This window comes from Schistocerca piceifrons, chromosome 4, assembly GCF_021461385.2.
Source record: "Schistocerca piceifrons isolate TAMUIC-IGC-003096 chromosome 4, iqSchPice1.1, whole genome shotgun sequence".
NCBI classification, from domain to species: Eukaryota; Metazoa; Arthropoda; class Insecta; order Orthoptera; family Acrididae; genus Schistocerca; species Schistocerca piceifrons.
The window spans coordinates 811,260,095-811,275,465 of record NC_060141.1 but is presented as its reverse complement, the minus strand read 5'-3'; the positions used below and the strand labels follow the sequence as shown (position 1 = coordinate 811,275,465).

The following is a 15,371-nucleotide window of genomic DNA, read 5'->3' as shown; positions in this document are numbered from 1 at the left end:
TTTTACTTAATGCTTGAAATTATTTTTGCCTTTCAATTCTTTAATTGCCTAACATGTTTCTGACTTCTAGTTTTTGCTACATAGGGAATGTGGAAGTCTTTACAATGCCTTGTATTGCGATCGTGGTAGCTTGAGTTGATTTGGAGATCGCAGTTATTTTTACTGATCATTTCCAGGCATTTAAAGATATATATCAATGGTATTGTCAGTATCTTTAGTTGTCTGAATAAGGGTCTACAGTGAGTTTGTGGTGGGCTGTGTGTCATGATACGAATAGCTCTTTTTCACATAATAAAAATGTCATTTAGTCTTGACCTGGTTTTCGCCCCAAAAGCTTATGCCACAGCTAGCAACTGATAGGAAATAACTAAAGTACACCGCTATAATACATTCCTTGCTACATACCTTGGATATTATTCTTAAGGCAAAACATGCTAACTTCCTGAGTAAGATATACACTGTATTCATTCCGGTTAAAATCTTGGTCAATTCGCATTCCCAAAAACTTCGTGGTGCACATTTTTTCTATTTCTTTGCTATCCAGCATAAGGCACATATTTTCGCCTTGTCACTTGCTCCCTTACTGTACAAAGTTAGTTCTCTTTCTATTTCATGTCAGCTTATTTTAATAAAACCATGACTGTATGTATGAGCATTTTTTCTGCTGTATTACACAGTGATTCTTTTTTATCACTAATTATGATACTCGTGTCATCTGCAAATAGTAGAATTTTGGCTGAACTGTCTGGAGCCTGTATGTCATTGATATAAACAAGAAATAACAATGGGCCCAGAATGCTGCCCTGAGAAACAACTATTTAAATTTGTTTTGGTTCAGATATGGGTTTAAAATTGTGAAGATTCTTGGATGACCTCAGCTCAACAACTTGTGACCTGTTTTGCAGATAGGATTCAAACCAATTTTTAACGGTACCCCTGATGCATATTGCTTCAAGTTTCCCTAGTAATATTACATTGTTCACAGTATTGAAGGCTTTGGCTAAATCTAGATTAATTCCAACAACCTGTTTATTTGACTCAAAATTTCTTACTATTTCTGTGCAATATGGCTGTTTCTGTACTGTGCCATGTTGACTGTTATTTATTAGTTTATGTTTTTCTATATATTTTGTAACCCTGATTTTCCTTAATTCCTCAAGTATTTTGGAGAAGGATGGGAGGAGAGATATAGGTTGGTAATTTTCTATTTTATGTCTGTCACCATTTTTGTATAGAGGTATCACTTTAGAGATTTTTAGTTTATCCGGAAATATCTCTTCACTAAGGGACAAGTTTGCTATGTGTACTATAGGTTTGACAACACATGGAGCAATTTTCTTAATTATTGATACAGGTACATCATCCATACCAGAGGACAATTTGGATTTCAAGCATTTAATGACTTTTAGAACTTAATGCTCGTCTGGTGGGATTGCCATCATGCTGGTATTTACCATTGGAGACATCACTGTTAATTGTTGCTTAAATTTACTGCTTAAAGTCAGGGGAATATTAACAAAATAATTGTTTACATGGTTTGCCATGGCATTTTTTCTATGGGGATATTCTCATTATTTTTAAGATGGATTTCCTGTTCTTTAGTTTGACCTTCTTCTTCTTCTTTTTTTTTTTTTTTTTTTTTTTTTTTTTTTTTTTTTTTTTTTTTTTTTTTTTTTTTTTTTTTTTTACTAGCCTGCCTTATTAATCTATCATTACTTAATAATTTTGCTTTTGATATTACTTTGCAGTAAGTCTGTTTGTATGTTCTCACATACTCAACAAACTGCTGATCATGACATGTTTTTAACTTTAAACTTAGTAATTTCATGGTTTCACTTGACGTTTTAATTCCGGGTGTACTCCAGGTCCCTTTGGATCCAGATGATCTGTAACCCAAAAGCTTTTTTGGGAAGCACATTTCAAAGTATGCCATAAAAGTGGAAGCAAATGTATTGTAAGCATCATTTGTGTTTGTTTGTGCCAAGACCTCTGGCCAAACTGCATTTTTAACATTATTTTAGAACTGATTACAATTTTCAGTAGAGAAACATCGTTTGTGCTCCTTTTATGTTCCCCTCCTTGGGAGTTGCAGTGAGATTAAAGGTTAGTGCATTATGATCTGATAATCCTATATTCACATTTGTAACTGCAACTTCATGTGTGACCACATTTGAGAAGATGTTATTTATTAGGCTTTCACTGGAATCTGTTGTTCTAGTGGCAACTGATACGTGGGGAAACAAGTTGAAGCTTTTAGTATGTCTAAAAACTTGTATTTTACTGACCTCTGGACCAATAGATTAATATTAAAGTCACCACAAAGAATTATGGTAGAGTTCTCATTTGAGAAAAATGTCGAGCATTTCTTCCAAATTCTTAAGAGAGACTTCAGTATCTCCAGATGGTGATCTGTAAATTGCTGCAACAATTACTTTCTTTTCTATGATTAATGGTTTAGCCTCATATCTTACCTTAAATTTAAGCTTGGGATTTAGATAAAAGCATACACCACCACCTTTGACATTTTGCCTATAGTACTGACTGGCAAGTTTATAATATGTGTGACCAAAAAGACTTAAACTATATGAGTTAATTGTATAAGGCTCAGTCACAACTTCTGTGCATGGCTATGACAGGTGGTGTGAGCAGCCTATCAAGTTAGGCTGTGGTCTCCTGATCTCACATTTTGTGCTCGCTTACTCAGTTGTGCAGGACTCTGACACTTGTCTCACTCCTCTGTCAACACAGCTTCCCTTTCATGTCGTTTGTCCCCTAACACTGCAGTCAGGTGTCATGTGGTGTAACTATTTAATACAATGATGTATTATATTCTGTACCTTATCTTCTATACTTCTTCTCAAACTCTGTTATAATTACTTTAAAATTCAAAATTGATGCCTTTGACGCATCACATTTTTATAAATAACTTACTATGTCACTTTTGACTTAACAAATTATTTATTCCCTTCATCATCACACTCGTGAACTACACTAAAAGATCACCTTCATTCAGTATAAAAGAGACACTCACAATAATTTTGAAGGTTTCTTTTCTGTGTCTCACAACATACATCAGTTGTTGAAATAACTCCTTTGGCAGCCTATTGCTTTACAGGACAGTGTGGTGACCCCACAGAATACTTATTTTCACACATGTAGTTTGGCACCCAAAGCTGCTGCGATATCTGTACATTTATGTTTGACATGTTGTTTTCTATTGCTCTTTTCATAATGTGTACACAACACTTCTTTCAAAATGGCATTCATTGATAAGAAGTCATTGATATGTGCATCTCTCCTCTGGAGTGGTACGTACAAGCACAGTCTGTGAACATGGTGCCCAGTGAACACAGTCAAAAGTTTTTTAAATTTTTTTCCCTATATGCCATGAATGTGGATTTCTTTTCGTAACTATGGCTTCTGAGATTGATTATAGCCTCAGTACATCATTGTCCATGATAAAATACGCAAATTTACCCTCAATTGCAGCCACAATTTAAGACCATGTCACTAAAGTGAACATAAAGTACTTGAAAGATGTTTTCCTCTCTGTGTGTACAATAGTATCCAGTGCAGAACCACAGCGGCTGCGGACACCCGAGGCTGGACCCAGTACTGCAGCTGCAGCGAAGTCACCTGGTGAGTAAGAGCCCACTGTGGGAGGCTTACATTCCTGCTCTGTACAGTAGAGACTCAAATGTATCTGGACACCTATTAGTGGACATTAAGATTTTGTGTTCTCCTTTATGAGGACCTGAACTCTTCTGGGGACACTTTGACCTTTTTGAAATCTCTGTGGGTGGATGCCAGCCCATTCTTCCTTACTGGCTGATACCAGACAAGGTAGAAATATTGGACACAAGGTATAGAGTGAAAATGCCATTTATAACTAATCCCTAAGACGATCCATTGCTTTCAGGTTGGAACATCGGCAGGCAAACCTTCTTCAGGAATGCCACTGGTTATAAGCCTTTGCCTAACAATGCTGATCCATGAGAGGTACAAGTGTTGAGCTGATCAAATCGGTCGTTATCTGTGAACTGTTCCCCTGCTGTGTATAGTACACAATAATGTCAAATATGTAATTACCCTTCTGCATTTATCATATCCTGAAGTACAATAAGGGGAGAACAAGTTAAAGAGGAGAAATTGCATATTGTTACACTGCCTGCTCTGCACTGCATTGTTGGCAGTAGAGGTAATGGCGGATAATGTTCGCTTAGTAGTCACCACATCCAAATTCTTCCGTCAGATACCCACGGAGTATAGCACTGTTTGTCACTCCAAATCTCGTTTCCACTCATCCACTCACCAGCAGTCATAGGTTTTTATGCTACAGTCAGTGTGACTTTATGTTGAACAGAAATGTTGTTTCCAGAAGCTGCTCAGCCATTGTAACCAGTTTTTCTAACTCCCTGTACACAGCCATTTCCTTAGTGGGCTCCTAGCTGCACTTCAAAACTGAAGAGTGACTGCAGCTGCTAACTGCAAGCTGGTTTTTACTATTTCCTACCACAATGACAGAAGCACTTGTCCATCAGCATACTGTGTGTGCCTGGACTTCATGTAGCATTGGTTGTTCCTTCACATTTTCACTTAACTGTCAAATCACTGACAGCTGACTTGGGCAAGTTTGGAAGGGCTGAAATGCATCCCTGTGTTAATTATTCAGGTGTAATGCAAAGAAAAGTCCATGTTCAGTGTACTCAGATCCCTGACTGATGAATTCTGCTTACAAAACAGTATTACCTGCCACTTCCTATAATATATATGACGGCAGTATCTGTTCCCAAAAGAACAATTACCATGGATGACCATGCAGCTTTGCTAGAAATGAAATAATTAAATGGACACCCTAGCTGCAAACAGGTGGTGATGTACTTCATTGGGGACATGTTGAAAATGTGTGGCCCAACCGGGACTCGTTCCCGGGATCGTCTGTTTACATGGCAGACGCTCTATCCATCTGAGCCACCGCGGGCACAGAGGATAGTGCGTCTGCAGGGACTTACCCTTGCACACTCCCTGTGAGATCCACATTCCCAACATGTCCACCCCACTACATTCGTAGTGTGCCTAACAGATGTTTGCCGATCGTACTCATTACTCGTGGCAGATTAATCTACCAAGTCCCGTACGAGTTTGGGCATAGCGTGTGCATTCGCACAAGAAGGTCAATGGCCGGGAAGCCGTATTTTAACTATATATGACGGTAGTATCTGTTCCCGAAAGAACAATTACTGTGGATCACCCTGCAGCTTTGCTAGAAATGAAATGATAATTAAATGGATGGAGCGTCTGCCATGTAAGCAGGAGATCCCGGGTTCGAGTCCCGGTCGGGGCACACATTTTCACCATTTCCCCAATGAAATACATCACCGCCTGTTTGCACCTAGGGTGTCCATTTAATTATCATTTCACTTCCTATAATAGTAGCTCCACCTCTCATTGAATTAAAGTGCTCAGTTGCCCGTTACATAAGGGTGCCCAGGTATTTTGATTGGATAGTGGGTTTATAGTTCTTATCTATGTGATTTCTGCAACCCCTTAGTCAGTCCACCATACACAATTGAATTAGATTCCAGAAATCATAATATATTTTATTATATTTATGTTTTTGAATATTGAGGACTTTGATTTGGGGCGAGTATTTACTGACTTACAGAAATACAAAGTTTGCCTCTATAGCTGTGGAAATATGTGTGCTGAGAATTACTGGGAGGGAAAAGGAAACAGAAAAATGGACAGGGAACAGGCAGGATTAGGAGACGTAGTGCGGAGGTAGTGGAGATGAGTGATACATGTAGTGATGGAGTGAGTGACAGATAGGATAAGACAATTACATGCTCGTATCCTAGGGAGGTGAGTGGGGGGAACATTGAGGTGACAGTCTGGTGAGAGGCATTGAGTGGATATCAGGCTACATGGACTTCAAGCTGCAATGCCTGTAGCTTGAGACCAGAATACCAGGAGAAGCCAGGGAAGAGGCTTAATCAAACAGTGGGACTCCAATGAATGAATGATGTGAGTAGAAGAAACTGAGGATGATTTGTATTTCAAAACTGAACATTTTTGTACAACCTATTAGGGTAGTAACTTAAATGGAAATATTGGGGTGTGAATGTAGTTTATAAATGGTCATAGCTGATGCGTTCAGCACTACCATAAGTTATTTGATACTAACATTTTCAGGGGCTCCCTTAACCTTTCTGTGGTCAATCAGACATAAAGGTCCTGCCAAAATGTTTGTTTCAGAATCTGCACAACCATAGGAATGTCCCATTTCATTGTGTACTGTGATCTTTTGTTCAGTTTATGTACAATTAGAACCCAGAAGCTGACAGGTGATGCTAGAATGTGTTTTTTCTTTGTTGGTACAGAAGTGAGTACAGTATGTTTTGTAGAAGGAGCTTCCTATCTTTGGCTTAATTGTGGATGGCAAAGACAGTGTAGATATTATTTATCTTTGTTACATTATTTGCTAGGTATATATTATTTGACATCTATTTTAACTGATAACTCATTCTTGAAGAAAACTGATGTCTGTGTCTTGTAACTAAAATTAATGCATGTCTTTATTAATGAAAATCATATCAAAATCATGACTGTAGTTGGAAATCTACCACCCCAAATGTACAGATACTGTTCTTTTGATGTACTGTTTTTCTTCTTTCTCATGAGATAGTGTACTGGAGACATTTGTTTTCTTTTCCTTATTTTGTCTTGAATGTCTCAGTAGTTTCTTGGAATTAATTGTTTACAATTATTTATGGAGCTGTCTTTTGAATAATGGGTAGGGTGGTTATGAAGAATACAGTCAGCAGAAATAAGGTTTCTATGGTCTACTTTATAACATATGAAAGCTGATCACCTCTAAAATGAAGGTGCTGGGAGTGTATAGTAGAGTGGAAACAACTGAAGCATGTGGGATGAATGTGTCAATGCTTTTGGAGAGAATGGCTGATAATACAGTATCACTTCCTGTTCACTAGATTTGTCTCTGGTGCCAGTACCTTTGTTCATAAAATATTTCCCATCAAGACTTTCACTATAGTTTGATCTCAGACCAATCTGTTTGTCTTTCTGCCTCACCTCTCTACAGGGAGTCCAGCAGGGAGCTGCCTTGCCCTATCTGCCACCCACACTCATGGTCATATGTCCCACCTAATGTGGATGATCCATGCACAAGGAGAGAGATGTGCTCAGGTAGCCATGAACAATAGAACTTCATTGCAACACAGAAGGCACATGATAATGTTGGGCAAGTGAAACAGCTTCCTAGTGCAAGCAACATAAAAATACTCCTGATATGCTGTAAGGTTGTCACTAATATGAGCTAAGCTGAGCACTGCAAGCTGCACTGATGATGTCCTAGATTCCAATGTTGCTGTGCTCAGAGGAAAAGTTTTGACTGTAACAGCAGCCAAAAGTATGAACTGTCATCCCCATGGAGGAGATGGCAGTGGCATCCATGAGGCACACACCTGGAAGAAAAATACAGAAATTGGGCCAAGACATCAGTAAGGAGGGATGATGATGTGGAATGGTGCAGGCAGAAAGATACCAGGATGAAAGAAAGAAGTGGCACAAGGCATTTGAACACGGAGCAAAACCATTCAAACACTATGCAGAAGCACTTGAACACAGAGATGAAGGCTACCTAATGGATCACAAGACACTGGTAAAAAGCTTCCAGAGACAAAAAAGGAATTATAAAAGCACAAGAAGAGAGATGTTCCTGAGTGGACAAGAGGAGGAGCGTTTCATTGCGGCACAGATGGTGCATGCCAACATGAAGCAAATGAAACAACTTTGTGATGAAGGCAAGGTAGTGAATGCCCTGATGCATGAAAAGATTGCCACTAATATGAAAACTATTCTTGAAGCTTCCAGTTGAGCACCCTGTAACAACTGACAAACACTGCTGTAGGTTGCACTGGCAATGCCAATATTGTGGGCTGCATTCTTATTAATATAGTCATGCATTCCAAAGTAGATAGTTGATGTCGAGTCTGGAACTTGGGTTGGCTGGTGAGCCTCTGTACATTCTCCTACAAAGGCTATGTAGTGGAGAAATACTGTTAAGTTGTCCAGTGTCGCATGGCTCCAGGGTGGAAACCGTGCAGTGGCTGTCATTGGCAAGATCCGCTGCACTGAGGGTGAGTTTCAGTTTCAAGCCTGTTAAGATGCCAGCAACTGACATACCTCTGTTGTGTGGCATAAGGCAGGATTGTAAAGCACCAGCCAGATGCTACACCACCCACTTCCACCTCATTCCTACTATGTCTCCTAATCCATCCTGTTCCCATATGCATCAGATTTTCTTTCTGTCTCACCTCCACAAAAAATCCACCTGAGAAATAATCTGCCCCACCTGCCACTCATTCTCCTCACTACTTGTACCCATCTGTAAGTAAAGAAAGGAGTGTTACATTGAATGTGTTTGATGTGGCATTATTACTGCACAAACAGCAAAAATGTGGTAAGTGATAAATATTTTTGCTATTACTTTCTGTGGGGTATCTGTGAGAGAAATTCATGATAATTTAAAATTATTGGTGAAGTTTTCTGCAAAACACTAAGTGCTCTCATTGCCAAATACTGGATGAATATAATGTCAGTACATGAATGCAATTAGTGAAGGTGCATAAACAAGCTTACACACAGTTCCTAAATGTTAAACATGAAACAGTGTGTTAACTGTGTAACATAAGATTGTATGTTTTATAAAGCAGATAAGTACAGGATTTTAAATTTAAAAATTTGAGCAATTTTTATGTGAAATGATGACAGTAAATATTTATTTGTCCCTGCCAGTCTTCAGATAGCAAGCGTGCAACTGGAATAAAGTTCTGGCTTTCTGGAACTCGGTAATATTGATGGTTGTGTATAATTGAGTAGATTAGATGCTCAATTATACACTGATCCGTAGGTTTTCTAAAAGATAGAAACAATTGATTCTGTTCTTTATCAGGTCATGCTGAAACACACTTAGTTTATCACTAGTTTGCTTTACTTGTGCAGATAAGGTATTTTTTATGTTAACACGCAAATTCTTTTTTTGTCAATCAGGCCCTGCTGAGGAGGAAGGCACACGTCCCATCGCTCAGGTGAGTGAAAGTAGTGGATGCACGTATGAGACTGGCAGAGCAAGTGTGATTTTCACCAGTAGCATATAAAGTTTGGTTCTGTGGCATGTAATGAACCCCACACTGCTTCCTGTCCTCCTCCCAGGGTGAGGACATGTTTCATCAGCTCAGGGCTTGGAACCGTTAAAATACTTCCTCCTATTCTGAGCTACTCTGCACACTACCCACTTGCTTAATCAAATAAACTCCTTTATTAATATCCTATTCATCTCCATTACAGTCTCATTGCGTCTCCCATGGCAGTCTGTTTCCTGACATCACGAACTTTGCAACTTCTTTAGCACTGTTAACTGAAATGCTATCTCATGTCTAAATTACCTGCTAAATGACCCAAAAAAAAATCTCAAAGACCACTCATATACTGGCTCTTAATTTAAAACAAGTAACTCTCTCTAATTATTAATGTCAAGTCATGTGTCATTGGTCAGTGTACAGAATCTTACTGACAGCTCAACTTCATCTTCGTTCTCCTGATGTAATGGCAGTTGTCATGATGCTGACAGTTCTAGGGGGAAGGCACATTGCTGAACAAGATTGAGACAGCAAGGAATAAACCCATGGACTGGTTGTTTGTGTTGCCATCATCATTTGTGAAAGTGGCATGGCTGGACCATGTAAAAGTTGGGAATTCGTGTGGATGCTGATAACCACGCCGTTGAGTGCACCCCTAACCAGGTATCATCATCATCATGATAGAATAAAACACTGAATTCATAATGAACTGTGAAGAACGATAAACTAATTATCGTTATCCCACCCTGCAGATATGCTGCATCAATCTCCACTAGATTTTGTGTGTTTTGGTTGGCGGGTGTTACTAGAGGAGGCCAAAATGCATGCGTTTTAACTCACACAGGCTGGCGTGAGGTCTGGAACAGGACAAGGAAATTAGAATTTAGAAAAACGGACTTAGCTGGTGGAATACTTAACTTTAATCCATTAATGATGAACGTCTGTCTTGATGGTACATGATTCACAATATCAATAGTAACTGATATGGGCACCTTGCTAGGTCGTAGCAAATGAAGTAGCTGAAGGCTATGCTAAACTATCGTCTCGGCAAATAAGAGCGTATTTTGTCAGTGAACCATCACTACAAAGACCGTTGTACAGCTGGGGCGAGTGCTAGGATGTCTCTCTAGACCTGGCGTGTGGTGGCGCTCGGTCTGCAATCACTGATAGTGGCGACGTGCGGGTTCGACGTATACTACCGGACCGCGGCCGATTTAAATGCTACCACCTAGCAAGTGTGGTGTCTGGCGGTGACACCACATTATGGACAACAGAAAAGGGTATAAAAGTTTAAAGCCACCATTTGAATTAAAATAAAAAAAAAACACTTTGTGGTGGTGACCATTGTTCATCGGTACTATAGACATTGTGAGATGTACACCTTCACCAAAGCGATGTGTTACACCATAGTTGATACTCATTAAACATGACAATAAATATTCCTTAAAATCGACACTTACCACTTACTGTTGTCTAAAATGCTTGCTGATTGCAGTTGGGAACTGAGATTTCCCCATTTTTGAGCAAATATCACAAACACAAATGACAGGTAGTCGCAATCGTAAACACGTTTCAAAGTATCTTTGTAGAATGATATCAGACTCATCCTCCTCCATACATTCATGGCCTGTCAAACTTCTTAAACTCTTCTGAAAATACTTTCCTGCTTGTGAAATAAGTACCAAGTGAACTACTTTGAGAGGTATACTTGTCATAGTGTTTGTTATGTTTGACAAATGTTGATTAGTAATTCAATAAAACTACCTTAGTGTACTTAAGCACGTGCATCACAAATTGTGCAGTGTGATTTCAAAGTAACTGTTTAGTTACTTTCGTTGTTAGGGATTTGCTTTCAGTAATATTAATACAGGTCTCTGGTACATTAAACAGAATCGAATGATCATTCTTGTGATCTTTCAGATCTTGCATTGACTTACTTGCCAGCTCCCATGACTATGGCAAACAGTCCTTTATCCAGTAAGTGGTTTCTTTTTCATACATCTTGTTGTTTAGGACCAATATGTGGCACAAATCTTAAAGGTCATGGAATGTGTCAGATAAAATAAAATGTTTAAGAAACCAAAAAAGAGGAGCCATAAGTTTATGTAAATGCAATCAAGAATGTAACACAGGAATGGCCGCTGAGGTGCCACCTCTCCATTTCTTCCCTCCTCCTCTTTCCTAATCATGACATTATTCCAATGGAATACTGGTGGCCTTCAATCCAAAAAGATGACTTGCGGCTGCTCTTGGAATTGCATCCTCTGTTAGTTCTGTGCCTGCAGGAAACAAAATTGCATCCTCAAGACTGATTTGAGCTTTTGTATTTCTTCCCAGTCTGCTTTGACTCCCTCTCTCCAAAGATGGCATTTCATATCGTAGGAGGAGAGAGGGGAGTCTTGTGGCTCATATGGAAGGACGTTCAAAGTCAACCCTGCAACCTGACTACCCAGCTTGAAGCTATTCCTGTCCGCATTTTACTTCCTCTCCTGAACTTTTCCATATGTACTGTTTGCATCCCTCTGTCATTCGGTGTCATGGACACTCTACATCCAGCTTACTGGCCAACTCCCTCACCCCTTTCTGCTGCTCGTTGACTGTAATGCACACCATTCCCTTTGGAAATCTCACAGAACCTGACAGAGAGGTGCCCTCTAGGCTGAACTTCTCAGTCACCTTAACCTCATTTGCCTTATCGTGGGAGTACCCATCTTCCTTTTATACTACATGCACTCCTACCCATATCTGGAAATCTCCTGCACTGCCCAATTTGCCCATCATTTCATCACTGTCTCTAGTACGTACTCGAGCAACCATTTACCATTTGCTATCCATTTTCTGACTCCTACCCCACATATATGCACACCGAAATGGCAACTTTCTAGGGATGACTGGAGATTCACTGTTCCCTGGCACCCTTTGAGTGACATAATTTCTCCAGTTGTGATGGCCAGGTAGAATATGTTACAAATGCCATCATTACCACCACACAATATTCCATTCTCGCACTTCATCTTTACTGTGCCATGTCCCAGTGCCTTGATTGACTGAGCTGTGTTGTGACTCAACTCACATGCAGAGATGAGTTCTCCATGTTTTTAACCATCATTCTATGATGGCAAACTGCATTCATTATGAACAGTTGCATGCACAGTGTCGTTGCACCCTTCAGGATAGCAAAAATCTAGCTAGATTTCCTTAACTAGTTCTTCTAACAGTTCCACTACCTCAATTGTTGTATGGGACCTGCGGGACCAAGATCCATTGGGCTGCTATTCTGCGGAGATTTCAAGCTCCACCCACTATCATTCTGCCTTCCTCCACCAGAAACAAGTGGAGGAGGCTTGGGTAGTACCCTTATTTTGGCAGATTAGCGAGTGCTACAAGCTGCCTTTAGTATGATTGGGCGAGAACTTGCTCTCACTTCATATCGATCCTCCAACACAGTGCTGGACGATGTTTGCATTCAGATGTTGCTAAACCTTTCTTTTGTGGGCAAGCACTTGCTCTTTCTTATGTACAACTGCATCTGGGCAGAGGGCACCGTTTGCCAGATGCCAGCATAGAGACACTGTCATTCCCATACCCATACCCAAGCCCAGTAAAGAAAAATACCTTCCTTCTAGTTACTGCCCCGTTTCTCCCACAAGCTGTGTTTGCAAACTGATGAAACATGTAATTCATGCCTGGCTGGTATAGTGACTAGAGTGTGGCAATTCACTGACCACTGTACCGTGCGGATTTTGAGCAGGCCGCCCTGCAGCTGACCATCTCATCACTTTGTCAACGTGTGTCGCGAATGGTTTTCTGTGGATATATCGGACACTGGCAGTGTTTTTAAATTTGCAGAAAGCCTAAAACACCTTCTGAAGGATGGGTATTCTTGATCTCTCTACATGTGGCACTTCTGAGGCCACATGCCCCATGTCCTTCAGGTATTTTTAAAGTATTGATTTTTCAAGGAATGTTGGTACTGCCTTGTCAGACACCTCCACCAGGAAGTTGGTGTGCCTCAGGGTACTGTTTTGAGTGTGACCCTCTTTGCTATTGCCTTTAACTTTATTATGTCCTGTCTCCTGCAGGTCATCTCCAGCAGTCTACTGTTGCCCACCCCTACCCTGTTACCCTCCCACACCCTGTCCCAGCATCCTCCTTACCCCCACATGATTGCCTGTTTCGTCATGTGCAACTGCTCGCAGCCTGGCTTCAGCTGCCAGAGAGTGTGATCACGTGTGTGAGAGTTGCATTTGCGTGAGTATGTGAGTGTATGTTATCTATATATAACAGAGGCCTTGTTCACTGAGAACTCACTTTCTTACAGTTTTTTTTTTTGTCGTGCCTGTGTGCCTTCCATGGTATTGTTAAATTCATTTCTGAAGAATTGTGATGGCTCGAGGCATTGAGGTGCTTGGGTAGGGGTCAGTGTACACTTATCAGCAAACAAACAATTGTGCCTTATTAGACAAAAGCCAGGAAAGATCAGACCATTTGGCAATAGTGCCGTAAAAACCAGACCAGGGATTGATCTCGGGGAGATGAGTGTCATTGGTGTGGTAAATGTGAGGTGTCTGATACTGACTCAGTATTCGTGTATGCCCCATATGCTAGTGATCGCTTACTTAACTGCATAGGTTATGGACCTGACTCTCGGAAGGTTCAAATCACTGACATATGCACTCTCTTAGCCTTAGTATATTAATTGGCATTCAGGTTCTAAGTGCTCACTGTCTACCATTCAAGCAACTAAGAATGGAAGACCAGTTTTACCAACAAGTTTTTTGTATTCCACTGCCACTCATATTCTTCATTTTGCAGCTTGAAAATATATCTCTGCATGTTTTGGAATGAAGGTTAAGGCCTCAAAATTACCTGCTCTTCCCAAATCCATTCTCCATGGTGAAATGATAGAAGCATTGCACAGTAACCTGAAGGTGCAGAGTTCAAAGCTACACATTTCCATTTTTTAATTGTTTTTGCAAATTCAGTAGAAAGAGAGAGACAGATTTTTTGGACATTTATGCAAATAATGGAATTGTGTGTCTGAGTAATTAAATAGCTGCTCTTGTTGCGTATGGGCTTCACTCTCTTTCAGATACATTTATTAAAGTACCGGTAGCTAAAGTCATGAAAGTTATAATGTTTTATGATAGAGAAAATAACCAACAACAAAAGCAACTTTTGAAGAGCTCTTCTTAAAAGACAGAATGAAACATGAAACCTTTAACAGTTCATGTTAAGAAATGTTACACACTACTACAACCACACTTAATACTTACCATCCTTAAATGTTTAAAGCAGTGGTTAAAATTTCCCAGAGTACTTTGACAAAGTGTGAACAAATAATGATGTTCTTGTGCACCTACATACAGCCATTAAAGCTCTAATGAATGGGCAGGCAGCATTATTAAATTAGTTATCAACATTACTGGGTCAGCTATTTGTCAGAGAATATTAACTATAATCTATTACATATATTATGAACTACCAGAAAAAAGAATGCCAACAATTAAAAGCTTCCAGATGCATTTGAACTCAGATGCTGGCATCTTAAGTACTCACTTATGTGCCTTTACTGGTGTAGATGTAGAATGGGTGCCAAATTTAATATAGCTATTTGAACACAAACCAGACCTCATGGTAAAGAATAGAAACAGTAAAACTAATGATTCACAGTATCATCCAATTGCAGGCCTAGGTAAGCCAAGTGTTGCAACAAAACATTTGATCATATTCCATCAGATCTCATCTGTCACATGTGCCAAAGTATAACTTCACTTTCCATTACAATGCTTGTGTATATTCCAGCACAATATCAACATTGTGAAGTGCACTTCCACAAACATTTCTACTGCAAAAAGAGATAAAATTTCTTCCCTGGGTCTACAATACTATTCAGGTTTTCATCACACGATGTTTGTCTTGTATGGGAGTCCTAGTGTACTGCATATCGTGCTCGAAAAAGGGAACAGGGAGAAGGGGTAGATGATGGCGAGGTGAGTTGCAGTCTTGTGTTAAACCATCATAGCAGCAATAGTTGTGGGCACAGATCAGCGTGATTTCCCTAAATTGCTCCAGGCAAATGCCGAGATGGTTCCTTTGAAAGGGCACGGCCGACTTCCTTTCCCATCCTTCCCTAAACCGATGAGACCGATGACCTCGCAGTTTGGTCTCTTCCCTCAAAACAGCCCAGCCAGCACAGATCAGTGGAAG

The 15,371-nt window shown here is 40.0% G+C and overlaps 1 protein-coding gene across 1 annotated transcript in view; it reads right to left on the bottom strand.

Annotated features, from left to right (window-relative positions):
- Positions 1–8,332: 8,332 nt before the first annotated feature.
- The window catches only part of LOC124796216 (hyphally regulated cell wall protein 3-like), a 52,298-nt gene continuing 45,259 nt past the window's right edge, over positions 8,333–15,371 (bottom strand). Inside the window, exon 4 of the mRNA XM_047260306.1 lies at positions 8,333–8,407. Coding sequence (XP_047116262.1) covers positions 8,333–8,407 — 75 coding nt within the window. The remainder of the gene's footprint in view (positions 8,408–15,371) is intronic.